Source organism: Drosophila erecta, unplaced genomic scaffold, assembly GCF_003286155.1.
Source record: "Drosophila erecta strain 14021-0224.00,06,07 unplaced genomic scaffold, DereRS2 tig00000000-arrow-pilon, whole genome shotgun sequence".
In the NCBI taxonomy this organism is placed as follows: Eukaryota; Metazoa; Arthropoda; class Insecta; order Diptera; family Drosophilidae; genus Drosophila; species Drosophila erecta.
In genome coordinates, this window is record NW_020825194.1 from 4,768,661 (window position 1) to 4,783,315 (window position 14,655).

At 49.5% G+C, this 14,655-nt stretch overlaps 2 protein-coding genes across 2 annotated transcripts; one reads left to right on the top strand and one right to left on the bottom strand.

The window, feature by feature from the left end:
- The first annotated feature begins 1,095 nt into the window (after positions 1 to 1,095).
- On the top strand, positions 1,096 to 10,698 carry LOC6554515. The gene is made up of 6 exons (XM_001981493.3): positions 1,096 to 1,427; positions 3,564 to 3,710; positions 5,770 to 6,833; positions 6,896 to 7,334; positions 7,391 to 9,046; positions 9,112 to 10,698. Exons 2-6 carry the CDS (start codon positions 3,614 to 3,616, stop codon positions 10,383 to 10,385), a joined length of 4,530 nt encoding a protein of 1,509 aa, XP_001981529.1. The 5' UTR covers positions 1,096 to 1,427; positions 3,564 to 3,613; the 3' UTR covers positions 10,386 to 10,698.
- A 253-nt stretch (positions 10,699 to 10,951) lies between these two features.
- LOC6554355 (G-protein-signaling modulator 2) lies at positions 10,952 to 14,274 on the bottom strand. Its single transcript, XM_001981494.3, has 2 exons — positions 12,706 to 14,274; positions 10,952 to 12,442 (listed from the first exon to the last, which is right to left on the bottom strand). The coding sequence occupies exons 1-2, from the start codon at positions 13,990 to 13,992 to the stop codon at positions 11,753 to 11,755; spliced, it is 1,977 nt and encodes a 658-aa protein (XP_001981530.1). The 5' UTR covers positions 13,993 to 14,274; the 3' UTR covers positions 10,952 to 11,752.
- Positions 14,275 to 14,655: the final 381 nt, after the last annotated feature.

The following is a 14,655-nucleotide window of genomic DNA, read 5'->3' on the forward strand; positions in this document are numbered from 1 at the left end:
CGCTTTTTCGAACATCTTTGGCAATTTGTGTGGCTTTTGTGGCACGATATCTCCAAGCACCGCATTTAATTTAATGATGACGATTTTATTAATGAAATTTAAGAAGAAAGCCGACGGCGGCGAGCGCTGGCAAAAGCGTGCGAAATCCGAACGAAGCGGAAGTGCTGCCCACCAAAGATCTCCATCAAAACATACATCAGAGGAATTCCACGCCCTTGCCTGCATTGACGTCTTCACCATCAAAATTTTATATATACATTTTGTGCATATCCAAGTTGAGTCAGTCGCTGTGCGGGCCAGTTGATTCGGTTTTACCCACTGCCAAGCTAATTCTGGCCCGCGAAGGCCACACGCACTAGGTTAAGTGAACTATTGCGCTCCATGGCAAATAATAATCAGCATTAGCCGATCGTTATGAATCAACGCTGGTAAGGCCCAAAGTCTAGGCCAGAACCAAACGCGCACTGTTTGGACTGGAATTGGAGCATGAATAAGTGTCCACATATGGGAGGAGCCCACTCCAACGCCACCAGCTACGCAGCATATTTCAAAATTCCCCATTAACAGCAGCATAACAACTTTACGAGCCCCAGACAAAGGGTCACACACTAATTGCTTCGTTTCATTTTGGGCCTGGTAATTATTCAAAAAAATATTTTAATTTGTTGCCCCCATAAAAATAGCACTGCTTGCATTAAATGGCTACATAACATTTTTTACCGATAACAATACACTCCACCTTGGCTTATCTTAACTTTTGAATGTTCCTGCTTCAAATGAGAAATTTGTATTGTTTCCAAAGGCAATTCAGTTATATAATTTATTACAAATAATTTGTTTGAAATTGTCGTTAGAAAATATATATATTAATTAAAACTTTGGGGGCATAACTTCGAATAGTTAGTAGTTAAAAGACCGGCCTTGCAGCATTACCCCCGATGCGTCAGAGGCTTTTAAGTCAGTTAGAGCTCGGCTGTTTGGGTTTTGGATTTTGGCAGCTCGCTTCGCAGTCGCAACATGTTCGATCGAACTGTTTGGAGCCGTCTTGGCCAACTGGGGAGCTACTAGGCCGCCGCGAAGACTTGCAAAAGCTCAAATGCGCAACGCCCGCCGTTGAGGTTGCACGCGAATTTGAACTGCCGCCGCGTATCAGTGAAAATTTCAAAAACGCGAGAGAGTTTTTTGCCCAAGTGATCGCAGTGAAAACCGAATTTGGCACAACAAAAAGTCCAACTGTGTGAGCCGTGAGCCCAGTGAAATTCAGTGAAAATTTGCTAATTCCATAGCATTGGCCAGCTGTGCACCTGGATTAACGCACATACCGCTGGAAATTGAAACCGAAAACAAAACCAAAACCATAGCCGAATTCCGAATCGAATAGTTTCACTTTTTATTGGATTAGCCGCAGCAGCATCCGAATTAAACAGGTTTGTTGGCGAGCCAAGGGTGTGGACCTCTCCGGAGGCTAATTGAAATTGAATCCGAGCTTTAAGTGCTCCTCGTAAAGGTGTCAAAGGTGGCGGACACTCAAATAGTCCAGCATCTCAATCGTTAAATGAGCCTACATACGCTAATTGAAAGCTCAAGGTGAACTATTGGCATTTACGATCGATTGTGCGATGGCTTCTCGGTTCTCCGAAAACTGGAATAACCAAGTAAACAACGCATTCTGTTCACATATTTTGCTCATTACGAAATTATGTCAGAGTACTGGGCTTTTGAGCCCCCCAATAGTTCGACATGCGCAATTTAAACGGCTCTAAAAACCAAAGAGCCATAGAAGAAACGACATTAACTGCGCCAGTCCAAGCCGAACCGTTAGGCGTAAGCCCAAAAAACCATTTCGCAAGTGTGGTCTAACTGAAGTTAACTGTAGCTGCAGCTGAAAAAGTTGGCAATAAGCCAACAGCCCAGGGAAAAGAGCCAAAAATACCTGTATGACTCGCAGTTTGACTTTAAAGTGGAACATTTTCGCAGGGAAAATGGAGATGGCTCATGGGTTCAGCATTGGGCCGATCCAATTAAAGATTAGGGAACTTACTCTACAGCTGGTGACCTCTATCGATCTCTGATTTAACTGCCTGATTAAGTGAGACTGCGTTAAAAAGTTGGCCATAAAAGGGGGGAGGTCGTGGAAAAGGCCAAGTATGCAGATGTCGAGCTTTAAAATTTGTTTTTCAATAATAAATCAGTAATTTGGCAAAGAAATTCCCTTTACACGTACAGTTCGTGTTTGAAGTGGCTGATATCAAATTCCAAGTTCCCAAGTTAAGTACTCGCACTCACATATGTAATAGGATTACAAGTATAACCGTCTGAAGTGCGATAGACGCAAAGCCGCCATGAAATCCCTTCAGTTATGCAGTTCCCCAGCTCCAATCCTCCGCAGACTGACATGTGGCCTCATTTCACCTATCATTTAACTTTACACTCTAGTAACTTTGCACTGTACTCAGGCAGGGTCAAGACTTCCCGCGCAGGTCATCCAACCGAAGTACCCACAACCCATTAGCCACACTTGACTCCTCCTCAATGACAAACGATAAGGCCGAGAGCCAAATGTTGAGGTTTTTCGAGCTTTTTGCAGTCGAGGTGAAATCTTTGGCAGGCGCGCCCAAGTTTGGCCCAAGTTCAAGTCACCAGGCTTTCATTTTGCCTCTGTTGCAGTGAAAATGTGGCTGGCCTGGTTTTTGCAAAGCACATGCAACAAGCCGAAATGCATTTTTTTTTGGCTTTTTTTCATTTCGGTTTTTCCGCCGCCAGTTCCGTGTTGAAATTTTCATTGTGGATCGACCAGGTGTTGGCATGTTTTCATGTTTGGCCAATTGCAAATGCGGCCACCGGCCATTGAGAAAATGATTCACACAGTTTTCACCCAAATCAAAATCGCCCAAGTAAAAATCAAAAGACTTAGGCCACAAACTTTTTTCTTTAGCTGTCTGATGGTCATTTCGTATCTCCAACCACCACGGGATGAATGCATTATATAATTGGCCGGGCATAATGAGGGAAAATCCTCGGTGTCATTAAAGTGGCCGCATCTGAGCCATTTTCAATGGACCGGAAAACGCACGCTCGCACACACGGCGCAAAAGTGAATTTTGAAGAGAAGTTAAAAAATAAATAAAAATAAATGGTGTATAAAGTTGACTGGCTGTTTGCTGTGGTTTGTCTGTTTCGTTGGCTGTTTTTGTTCGCAAAGTGAAAGCGCAGCGACGTCAACGACAGCGGCAAAGTCTGCGCAGATTAATCACCCGGCCGTAAAGCGAAGACAGTTGGGCTCCAAAAAAGAAGCCAGCATTCGTATGGGTTCGTGACCCCTCGAGATTATAGCGATTTGAATCCCCCCCTGTTACGCAATTGAATCGCTTCGAATTCTTTGCCGCGCCCCGGAAAGCAGATGCAAATGTATGCCTAGCTGATAGTGAAAGTGTTTAGCCAAAAATTTGAGTCTCACGCCCTGTGACGTCAAACCATCGAGCTTAGCAACCACACTCAACCCTACTACACACGCACTCAAACGATCTCTCTGTCTTTCTTTTATTTTTGTTGATTTTTTTTAGCAACAGCGGCTGAAAACAGGAAATTTTTGGCAACTCTTGGATGCCCGAAAATGGCGCACTATGATCAACGTTGGCTGAAACTCTTCTCCGGCTGCCTTTTGCTTCTTTTGCTGGCTCTGCAGGTTTCGGAGGCCAAGCGATCAAATGGTGAGTGCACAGAAAGAAAATGTTAAGCATTCATACTACCAGTATTTATGATTCTTATATAATTTATATAATATAATAATAATAATTAACAAAACCCATAAAATTAGATTGTCAGACATGTGAAATTCCCTCGCTTTTTGTGCCGTGTAATGCCAAAATGACGGGGTTGCAAGTCAATGACTTCTTGAGCCAGAACTTTATCATTTTTCCTTTGCTCTTCTTTTGGCCAAAAAGCAGTCATTGAACCCGCAACGGGCGAATGTGGACCATTTGTTGGCTCATCAAGTGGCAGGTTGCAGCTGCATATTTAACGTGACGTGTGGAAACTCGTAATTCGTAATTAATGTAGAACCCGGCGTGTCTGGGTGGTGTGAAAAATGGCACGCCATCATTAAAAAGCGCTTAGCAGAAAAATGCGCCGGCCACCGTTAAGTCGCCGCCAAAAAAAAGGAAAAAAGAACTGCGCCAAAAGGGAAACAAAGCCAGTCGGCTTCTAAGTGCAGCAACCACTGTGTCAGTCGGTCAAAAGAGGTCCCAGACCCAGACCCAGTCGCAACTCTGGCTCACAATAGGCCAACTATTCTCGGTTCTCGGGGTTCTTACCAGTTTGCTGCTTTGATTTCGTTTTCGTTACGGTTCTGTCTTATACTCGCTTTTTTAGTGCCATTATTTTTGTTTTGTCGAGCGGAAAGCAAACGAAAGACTTAAGCGACAAACTCGATTTGGCCTGGGTGGCGAGAATACGAGTGGCCGCGGTTTTTCTGCTTGATTATCATCATCATTGGCCAGCTTTAATTGCCTGCTGCCCCAACGGCTTTTGCTTTGTTGTTGCTGGTGCTGTTTTCCACTCGCCACAGAAACCGAAAGCCATTTTCATTTCTTTTTTTGATTTTGCTGCTGTCTGTTGACCAAACGGCAAATACAAATTGATGGTCAACGCGAGCTGGAGGCGCTGCCAAAAAAACTTTCATTCAATTTCTAGCGAAAACTCCAGAAAAATAAAAGCAACAACCGCACAGAAAGCCAGTGAAAAGTAAATAAAAATAAATAAATATTTCGGATGAGCCGAGGCGGATGTGCGGCGAAAAAAAGAAATCCACGGTGATAAGTTCAGCGATTACTCAGCGTTTCCACAACCGAAACTTGTTCACAAAACGCATGCTTGTATACCGAAAAAATTGCCTTAATTGAGGGTTTTTCGGATATTAATTCATAAAGAAAACGAAACTGATATGACAAAACATAACACACATTACAGTGTCTTCTACACAAAATGCTCAGTACCCTTATTGCCGTTGACAGTTGCATAATGATGCATTGAATATATACTCGTACATCGAAAGTGCATAGGAAGTGACCAGCAATTGCGACTGCAATTGACGCAACTGAAGCTCAGCTGTCGCAACCCCGAAGTCAGCGTTGCGTGCTGGACAGCCGAATGGAGTGGGGGATGGGGGCGCAATTTGGGGGCGGCATGAGGCAATGGGGGCGGGTTGATCACTCACCTTAATTGCATAATGGCCTGGCTCTTCCCGAAGCAGAATGCTCAAAGCATCCGAGCCCATTTGAAGCGAATTGCTTATACGCCTCGTGGACAAGCTGTGCGCATACAAAACGCTCGATTCAAATCTGACCATGGAGCAGCCAAAAAAATAAAGAGCACGGCTGCAAATGGCTGGCACTGTAACAACAATTCCAGCAACGCCGCCTTTGGGCCCTCCATTTTGTATATTTAATTTCAATTTTGCAGTTTTCATAGACGGCGCGATTTTGTTCAGCGCACGCGTCACGTCCTCAAAAAAAAATAAATAAAAGTGAAATTGTCGTAGCTGCGATTCGTCGGTTGAATAACACGAAAGTGTGTCAGACTCTTTTTCCTCTCTACAAATAAATGGTAACAAAAACTAAGCCATTTTTGGTTAGGAATGAAGAGAAAAGTGCAATTTCCTGAAGAGCTTCTAAGTAGAAAAGCTATAAAATAAGATTTATTTACTCAAACTATTTCAAATTGTTGAATTTTAATGCATTAACTATTTAAATGCATTTTCTTTTCCCTAAGCCAATCTTACGGCCTGCCAGCACCTAAGGCGCTCGGAGTCGAGAAGAGCGAAAGCGCTTGAAGGATCCTCTGTGCGAGTACCGCGGTGCCAAAAGAACGGAGACTTTGATGCCATCCAGTGCCAGGACGAAAAAGCTGGACGAGATTGCTGGTGCGTGGATGACTATGGTGTGGAGCTGCCTGGCAGTCGAAATGAGACGCGATCGGGAGTGGTGTGCGCTGAGCCGAAGCATTGCGCCGCCTCCGCGTGCCGCATGTTCTGCCCCTCGGGTTTCGCCAGGGATCCGGACACGGGATGCTCCGTTTGCCGCTGCCGGGACCCGTGCGATGGACTGGAGTGTCCTCGTGGCCAATCCTGCCAGCTGCAGGAGGTGCAGTGCAAGTCGGAGCCATGTCCACCACTGCCCACGTGCAAGAAAGCCAGGTCGCTGGCCAATCTGTGTCCCGCCGGACTGCCGCTTGCCATCGATGACACCGTGAGACCTTTCCTTTGTGGCCAGGAGCCGGGAAAGCCGCAGTGTCCACCGCTTTACCAGTGTCTGGTGGAGTCCGGAAACGACTACGGTGTGTGCTGCCCCAGTGCGCTGACCTTCCAGAAGCCCGGTATCTGTCCAGCTGCCGATCACTCGCAGTACACCGAGCGAACGGGCTACATGTGCGGCTCACCCTGCTCCCACGATTTGGAGTGCCGGAACATGGAGAAGTGCTGCTTCACCAAGGGATGCCAGCTTAACTGCCAGCAGCCGGGAAATGTTACAGGCTGTCACCAGGCCAAGGCCCTAGCCGACATCCTGTCGATTAACGAACGCGAAGGACGCGGTTATGTGCCCGACTGCAATGGTCCTGGTGGTCAGTTCTCCCCGAGGCAGTGCTCTAGGAACGGCCTCGTCTGCTGGTGCGTGGATCCGCGTACCGGTCACAAGATCAAGGAGACCATGGGAGCGGCCAGCAATGTGAACTGCGATGGATGGGAGAACATGATCAGCAGGTCGTACGCCAGGAGTTTCCAGATGGAGCAGTGCGACACCAACATTTGCGCCGCCGTCTGCGAGTACGGATTTAAGGTGATCTACATTTGGTTATCCCACCTAGTCTGTCCACTAACCTTATGTTTATATCTACCTAGAATGACCACAATGGCTGTCCCACTTGCGAGTGCTCCGAGCCCTGCGATGGCTTCAAGTGCTCCATTGGCTCCCACTGCGAGGTGGCCACCGATCCCTTGTGCGAGTCCGGTTCTTCCCTGTGCGCCTCCTGGCCCGTCTGCAAGCCCGATCTGGTGTACTCCAATCCCTGCGATGTGGGCACCCCACTGTCAGACCCCGCCACCGGTGAGGTGATGTATTGCTTCGAGGATCGGCAAGGACGCAGCTTCCAGCCCACTGCCTTCTTCGATACTGCACCGGAGTCGCAGTCCAAGCAGGGTCGCTCCATGAGCAACAGGATTATGTGTCCGGAGCAGTACAAGTGCACCAAACTCCATCGGGAAACGGAGAATGTGTGCTGTCCAGTGCCGGAAAACCCTCATCCAGCTGAGGAGGCAACGGGCACGCATCAGCAAACCAGTAAGCTTACCTCGGATTTCGTATGGTACTCCAATCTAAACGATATCTGTTTACAGTGTGCGAGTATCTGAGGGACTTTTCCGAGCGCATGGAGGGCACTGAGGAGGGCATGCAGCTGGCGGTTCCCTCGCCACGTTGCACCAGCGATGGCGACTACGAGGCTCGCCAGTGTCAATTGAAGAAGGTTCGGGTCACCCGCGCGGAACAACGCAAAATTCTCGAGGAGAATACCATTCGGCGCATGAGGATGCTGCTGGCCAGTGCTGCTCCTATCGCCGCCAAGCGATCTCGTCGGGACTTGGAACGCCTGAAGCTGTACCGAGTGGAGGACAGTGCTCTAAAAGTCCAGATGGCTGCTCCTGTCATGGGTCGCAGTGCCAAGGTGATCGACATGGGTGCAGATCGTCAGCAGGGATTGGGGCAGCTCTTCGAGACGGAATTCAAGAAGGTGGCCTCGGCATCCAAGAGGCCGCCGGAGAACGAGAATGAGCTCGTGGAAATGGAGGTGGAGCAGTGCTGGTGTGTGGACAGCTTCGGCACAGAGATTCCCCGATCTCGGGGCTTCAATGTTAGCGATGATACCTGCCGAAGTCTGAGGGAGGACTTGGACTGCCTGGATCTTACGTGCCGTATGGGTTGCGAGTATGGTTTCTCCCTGGATCCGGACACTCGTTGTCCGGCCTGCCAGTGCCGGGATCCTTGTGAGGGTGTGACCTGCGGCTCTGGAAAGGAATGCCGCGTGGTGGACGTGAGCTGCGAGGGTGAGTACTGTCCTCCAGTGCCCGCCTGCTTGCCCAGGAAGCCGGGACAGTGTCCTTACCTGGTTCCGCCGGGTAGTGACAACCTGGACGCCAATACCTGTGCCTATGAGTGCCGCACCGATGCCCATTGTGAAGGCGCCCGACGCTGTTGCTCCAACGGATGTGGCACCCAGTGTGTGGATCCTCAGTTGAAAACCGCCTGTCAGCACTTGCAGGCCATTCAGCTGCACCAGAGTTCCGAGCTGGGAATCCCCGCCCGTCAAATGGCGGTGGCCCAATGTGACCCAGGTAATGGCAAGTGGGATCAGGTCCAGTGCTCACCCGATGGTCACTGCTGGTGTGTGGATGCTCAGGGTAAAATCCTACCTGGCACTAGGGTCAAGTCTCCACAAACCCCCAAGTGCCAGGAGAACTCCAGCTTCGCGTGCCCAAAGACGAATTGCAGCCTGCAGTGCGAGAGTGGCTACCAGATGGACTCCAATGGTTGCCCCACGTGCCAGTGCAGAAACTATTGCAATGAAGTCAGCTGCTCCCCGCACGAGGAATGCCAACTGATCTCCGTGGAATGTGTGGACAGCCCGTGCCCGAAGATGCCCATATGTGTGCCCAGAAGAGCCTCCGTTTGTCCCGAGGGCAATCCCCTCCAGCAAGGCGACCTGGACATGAGCTGTGGACCCCACAATGAGCACGAAGTGTGCCCCACCACCCACTCCTGCCAGCTGAATCCGGTCAATAACCGCGGTGTTTGCTGCTCCAAGACCCGCGATGTTTGCTTCGAGTCCATGGATAATGGCTGTCTGGCCACTGGGAAATCGGAGCGGAATGGCACTCGCTATAGGTTCAGCCCCAAGGCAAACAAGTGTCTGCCAGTGGTCATCGACTCCGAGGCACCCGCCTGCCAGACCAAGAACCTCTTCCACAACGAACTCGCCTGCCACTCCGTGTGTCCAGGTGGGTTGGAAGTCTCTCCTTCTGGTTTTGGAACTCCTTAACCCATATATTTATTTCGTCCACAGTGCTTACTCAATGCGAACGACTGAAACTTAAGAACAGCCTGGCTGCCCAGCGAACAGGACACTCCTCCGTCTGGTTCCAGCCGCGTTGTGATCCCGTCACCGGCCACTGGAGTCCCGTGCAATGCTTGGGCAAGCAGCCCCAACCCATGGACACGGAGATCGTCAGTCGCGCCTTTGCCTCTGAGCCAGCTGCAGCCGCTGGCGAGGAAGCGCCCGGAGTCTGCTGGTGTGCGGACAAGAAGGGGGCTCCTCTTAAAGGAACCCTCACCCGGGAAAGCGAACCCATCTGCAACAGCCGACAGGCTAGGAACCGCAAGGCATTCGATTCGGGAGATCCTCTGATGGAGCAGCTGATTGCCCAGCTCACCCAGCTGAATGATGTCGCCAGCGAGGATTTGGACTTCGATGAGCTGGAGGCTAGGGTTCTGCCCGCCACCGCCAATGCAGCGGAGTCCAGTGTTACGGAGAGAGTGCTAGAGCTGGCGAACTCCCTGCTGGACTCGCAGTTATCCGTGGAGCAGGCCACGCTGAAGCCCATGGAGCTGAAGACCACACGTTGTCGAGCCCTGGCGGAAACGGCACCATTCCCGGTTAGTTGCGATGAGGCGGGAGCCTTCCGCCCGCTGCAGTGCAATGGCAGGAGTTGCTGGTGCGTCGATGCGGCCGGAAACCAGCTGCAGGCCACCCACGTCTTTGGAGCTGGCGACCGTCGCTGCAGCCATGTTCCGATCGAGGCGGTGGCCATCGAACTCCATCTGACCAACAGCAGTGGCCGGAGTGTAAGGAATGCCTACGACACCATTCGGAGCGAACTGCAGCAGCTGCTTGGCGGCGAATCCGTGGAAAACCTGCGCGTCCAGGAGAACTTCGATGGATCCGCTATCGTTCGTTTTGAGTTGCACAACGAGGCCAAGGTGGACTTGGCCTTTGCCATCGAGGCGGCCATTTCCGCCGGCGATTTCCGTCTGGCGGGCGGTCACTTCCGGCCGGACTTGACCCGCTCCCACTTTGTGCACCGCAGTGCTCACATTCCTGTGGCTCAGGCGGCCACCGCCCAGGACGAGTCCATCCAGCTGGTGCTGTTCATTATGGCCACCAGCTCCGCCTTCCTGGTCAGCATATTTGTGGTCTACGTCATGCTGAAGCGGAACCGGAACCTCAAGGCGGCGAACCCCTATCTGAAGGGTGAGGGAGGCGACAAGCCTGTGGACTACTCCGCACCCATCTTCGTGCTGGCCGCCGACATGGACAGCAAGAAGGGGTTCGCGGCGTAGGCCTTCCGTTGCTGCGTTATCTAAATCAATTTGTAAATAAAACAGAGCAAATTTAAGATCTACTTTTAGGGGGGAGGAGATCAGAGGCCTTGATTCTGCCCCAACTAAGCCAAAAGGGGAGTGCGACTAGAGGGAACCCACTTTCGAATACTTATCGCATATGTTCTAGCAACCTAAGACGATTAATTTATGAATAAAGCTTTAAAATCGAATAAATTGTTTTTCTGCGCATAGCAATAAGTTCTCAAAACGCAAATAAAGTATATGTATCTAAAACCGTCCTCTAATCGTAATAATAAAAAGACGAACGTGTCAGCAAACAATTTTGATTTTAATATTTAATAATACATGACATAATTGTCCGCCTGTATGGTATCTTTCTTGTAGCTGTAGATCAAACGATCGATCAATCGCTATCTTTACAATTAGCTTCATGAGTGCACCTCTTGTGCTACATAAAAGTATAACATTAGTAAATTTTGGCTTCATTTCATTCAACTCGAACTCAGTTTTGTGTTTTTGTTTTGTGTAGAACAATCCCCGCAGAGGAAAATCGTTTGACATTGGTATAACTATATATTGTTCATATGTTTCTTGTATATGTGTACGTAAGGTTGTGTATATCGTATCGTATGCTAAGTGCTCACAAAACATCCGGTCCTCAAATGGAATCCCGAGCAGCTATTCTTTGTGTCTTGCTAATATACTAACAAAAATTGTAAGTGGCTTAAAAATATGTTCAGAGTTCAGATCGATAGATAGAAAAATGCAATACTCATGGTTACAATTGGAAATATCTGTAGATTTTTGATTTGGAAAATGCATTGCTTACATGTAGGATGGTACGATGGACTTAAAACTTAGTGTTTAGCTGAATGCGGCTGCGAGAATGTAAGATCATTGATCATAGAGAAGACTTGGTTCCGTCCATTGAGCAAATTGGATTAGTATATTATCGGCTTAGGCTACTTGCACATGCAATTAAAATGTTAATATCGTAAGACTCGAGTGCAGATCGTTCAATATCATGGCCAGCTCATGGTCGAGTGTGTAATGAGTCGTGACTGGATGAGTGTGTGCATCCAATGGAAGTTTCTCCCTCTGTTCGTGTCTACGAGGCCCTATACGCCCCTAATATTTGGTTACGTGGTTAGTTGCTATTCATAAATTAATGCATTTCGTGTACGTGTGTATATATAAATCTTGTAAAAGAACAAAACGTTTAGCAGCCAATTTCCAAAATTAAACGACTGAATAAGTGGCCGCAAGATGCGCTTACAACGAAATGAGTCAGGAGCTGCGGCCAGGGATGGATTTATAGGATTGTTTGGTTGGACTCTCACTTTTTGGACTTTTTCTCTACCCCTTTACTTGCCAGCTCCGCCAGCTGAGCCGTTGTTGTTGCTACGGCTGTTGTTGTTATTGTTGGCATTTCGGAACGGAATCGAGGCGCGCTGATCCTCCATGCGACCGCTCTGGACCTTCATGATCAGTGAGAAGAAATCCTCATCGGGCACGGTTGCTCCGCGACCGGTTTGCCCACGTGCTGCTCCAGCAGCAGCAGCCTCTGGTGCGGATCGCGGTGGTGCCTCCGCCTCTGCGTCCATGGTGACATTGGGGCGCGGTAGCTCGGACCGCTGCTCCTCCAGCCGCGAGCCCTGGCAGCGCATTAGCATATCCAGGAAGTCATCATCGGGCTGCTGCGTAGTGGTGGCGCTCCTGGCGAGCGGCCCATGTCCAATGGCTGACGGATTCGCCGACGATGGCGACTTGAGGCCAGGCAGGTTGGTGGGGTCCACGAACAACGAGTTCTGCTGCACCAGCGGTTTACGTGTGGCGCCAGTGGCCACCGCCGGAGCTCCGGCGGGATTCACCTTGATCGAACAGCGCTGGTCATCCATGCGCTTCGATTGCGACCGCGAAAGCATCTCGAAAAAGTCGTCGTCTTTGGCTTTTCGGGTCGCCTGTGCTCGTTGCTTCTCCTCCTGCATGCGCTTTCCATCGGGTGTGATCTTGATCAGGTCCAACTGCTCCATGCTCTGGCGACGAACGCGCACCTGACGGGAAGCAATTAAAGTAATAAATTTAGCTATGTATCTTTCAGGGTTTCAATTTCTCAGCATGTGTTCAAACTGAAAGTTTAACGATGTGTTTTGGTACAAAGTATAAATATTTACCCTAACATAAAGGGGCAAACACTGCAAACAGCAGGTGTCCACTTCGAGAAAGAGAACAAACTGAATGCCAATATGGTTTAAAAATACCTCAGGAATCATTCATATTGCTTTTTGTAATGTTTTAAGAGCTTGTTTTTTCTCACCATTCTTCCTTGGGAGTTCTCCGATCCGTCCGACTGATTTCCGCTGGCCGAGTGATCGGAGGCGGTGGATCGAGCCTCCTCCTCGGTGGGCGATGGCTCCGAATCGGGCATTCCCAGCAGTTTTCGCAGATCGGAGATGTTCACTCTGGCTGTGCTTTCACCCACCGGGTCGTGCAGCTCCTTGGCCAGTTGGAGGTGCTGTTCCGCATACTTCAGGGCCCGCTCATGGCCACCGATGGCAGAGTGGGCATTGCCCAGCGACCAGCAGGCCCTAGCCTCACCAATCCGGTCACCCAACTCCTGGGCAATGGCCAAGTGTCGATTATGATACTCGATGGCAGTGTTGAACTCGTGTAGCAACGTGTAAGTGTTGCCCAAGCTGTAGCAACTCTGGGCCTCCACTTCGCGCTCACCCAGCTCGACGGCCAACGACAAAGTGCGTTTGTAGTGCTCGGCGGCATCCTCGAATTGTCCCAGGAATATGTGCGAGTTGCCCAGATTACTGTTGGCCCTTCGCTCCGCCGCACGATCACCAAACTCCCTGGCAATGCGCAGTCGCTCCTGATGGTGCTCAATGGCCGCCTGGAAGTCACCTAGTAGGTAGTAGGTGTTTCCCAGATTGCCACATGCTCGTCCTTGGGCGCCGCGATCACCCAGATCCCGCATGAGCTTCAGGTTCTCCTGGTAGAACTCCACGGCCCGGCTGAGGGCCTCCTTGACATCGTCGCCGAATTTTCCCGGGTTTTTCTGGCCCAAGTGTTTGCCCTTGGCGTGGTAGACATTGCCCAGGTTGTAAAGGGCGCGTCCCTCGGACAGCCGATCTCCCAGCTGCCTGGCCAGCGTAAGATGCCTCTCGCAACAGATGGCCGCCTCGTCGAAGCGACCCATTACTTTCAGTGTGTTGCCCAGATTACCGGAGGACTTGGCCTCGCCCAGTCGGTCGTTCATGCTCTTGGCCAGCGTAAGATCGTGCTTGTGGTACTGCATCGCCTTGTTGTAGTCGCCCAGGTAAAAGTAGGCGTTGCCCAGCTGGGAGTAGATGGCAGACAGAGTGCGCAGATCCTCGGTTCCGGCCTGAATGGCCGCCTGAAAGAAGGCCACGCCCGCCCGGCAATCGCCCGCCTTGCAAAGGCGTTCGCCTTCGAGGGCCAGTTCCAGGCACATACTGGATCCTCCGTCGGATCCGGAGCCCTGCTGGGAGTTGCCGTCGTGGGAATTGGCTCCTCCTCCGCCCGTTCCCAGTCCCAAACTGGACACATTCTCCGCGGACGCGGAGAGCGAGGACATTCTGCTGCGAAGTCTCGCCTTTTTCTCGCGATGCTCCTTTTTGAGGGGCAGGTGCTCCGAAAACTGGGAGTTGTCCACTTTGCGGCGATGTTTTGGGGTCAATCCTCGGGGTTTTTGGGTAGCCTATAGCTGATTTTCAACTGCTGATTGGTAAAATTAGCTGCGACAGGTGAAATTTCAGCAATTAAGCGATCTTTTGTACCGTTTTTTTGACTAATTAGTGCGTTTCTGATTCATGACCAGTGTGACCGGATGGGGTCAATGTATAATACCAAGCAGATTAGAAATAAATACCAGCTTTATATTGCATGCCGTTGGATTTAAAAATAATTTCTATTATATTTTTATTAAACGCAATTTTAAATTAATTTCAAATATTCTCCTAAAAACAAATATATTATAAACAATCGGAGTTATTTGATGCCTGTTTAGCATGTACCACATGACCATACCTTATATAACAGCAATATTTAGTAGCCAAGCTCAAATACATTTGTATATGTCTCGGTCCATTCTAAATTGGTTAACTTATTCATAAAATTACATCGCATGATGATTAACGAATTGCTATATTATATTGCATGTCGCTAGATTTAAAAAAATTTTTAGAAAAGTCAGTTCATATTCACATATTATTATATCTGCATTTCGAAGATTTTATGA

Excerpts from the sequence above, each read along its gene's own strand:
- LOC6554515 (XM_001981493.3), top strand. The coding sequence starts at position 3,614 with ATGGCGCACTATGATCAACGTTGGCTGAAACTCTTCTCCGGCTGCCTT. Across the intron at positions 3,711-5,769 it reads GGAGGCCAAGCGATCAAATG|CCAATCTTACGGCCTGCCAG; the intron begins GTGAGTGCACAG and ends CTTTTCCCTAAG. Across the intron at positions 6,834-6,895 it reads TCTGCGAGTACGGATTTAAG|AATGACCACAATGGCTGTCC; the intron begins GTGATCTACATT and ends ATATCTACCTAG.
- LOC6554355 (XM_001981494.3), bottom strand. The coding sequence starts at position 13,992 with ATGTCCTCGCTCTCCGCGTCCGCGGAGAATGTGTCCAGTTTGGGACTG. Across the intron at positions 12,443-12,705 it reads AGAACTCCCAAGGAAGAATG|GTGCGCGTTCGTCGCCAGAG; the intron begins GTGAGAAAAAAC and ends GCTTCCCGTCAG.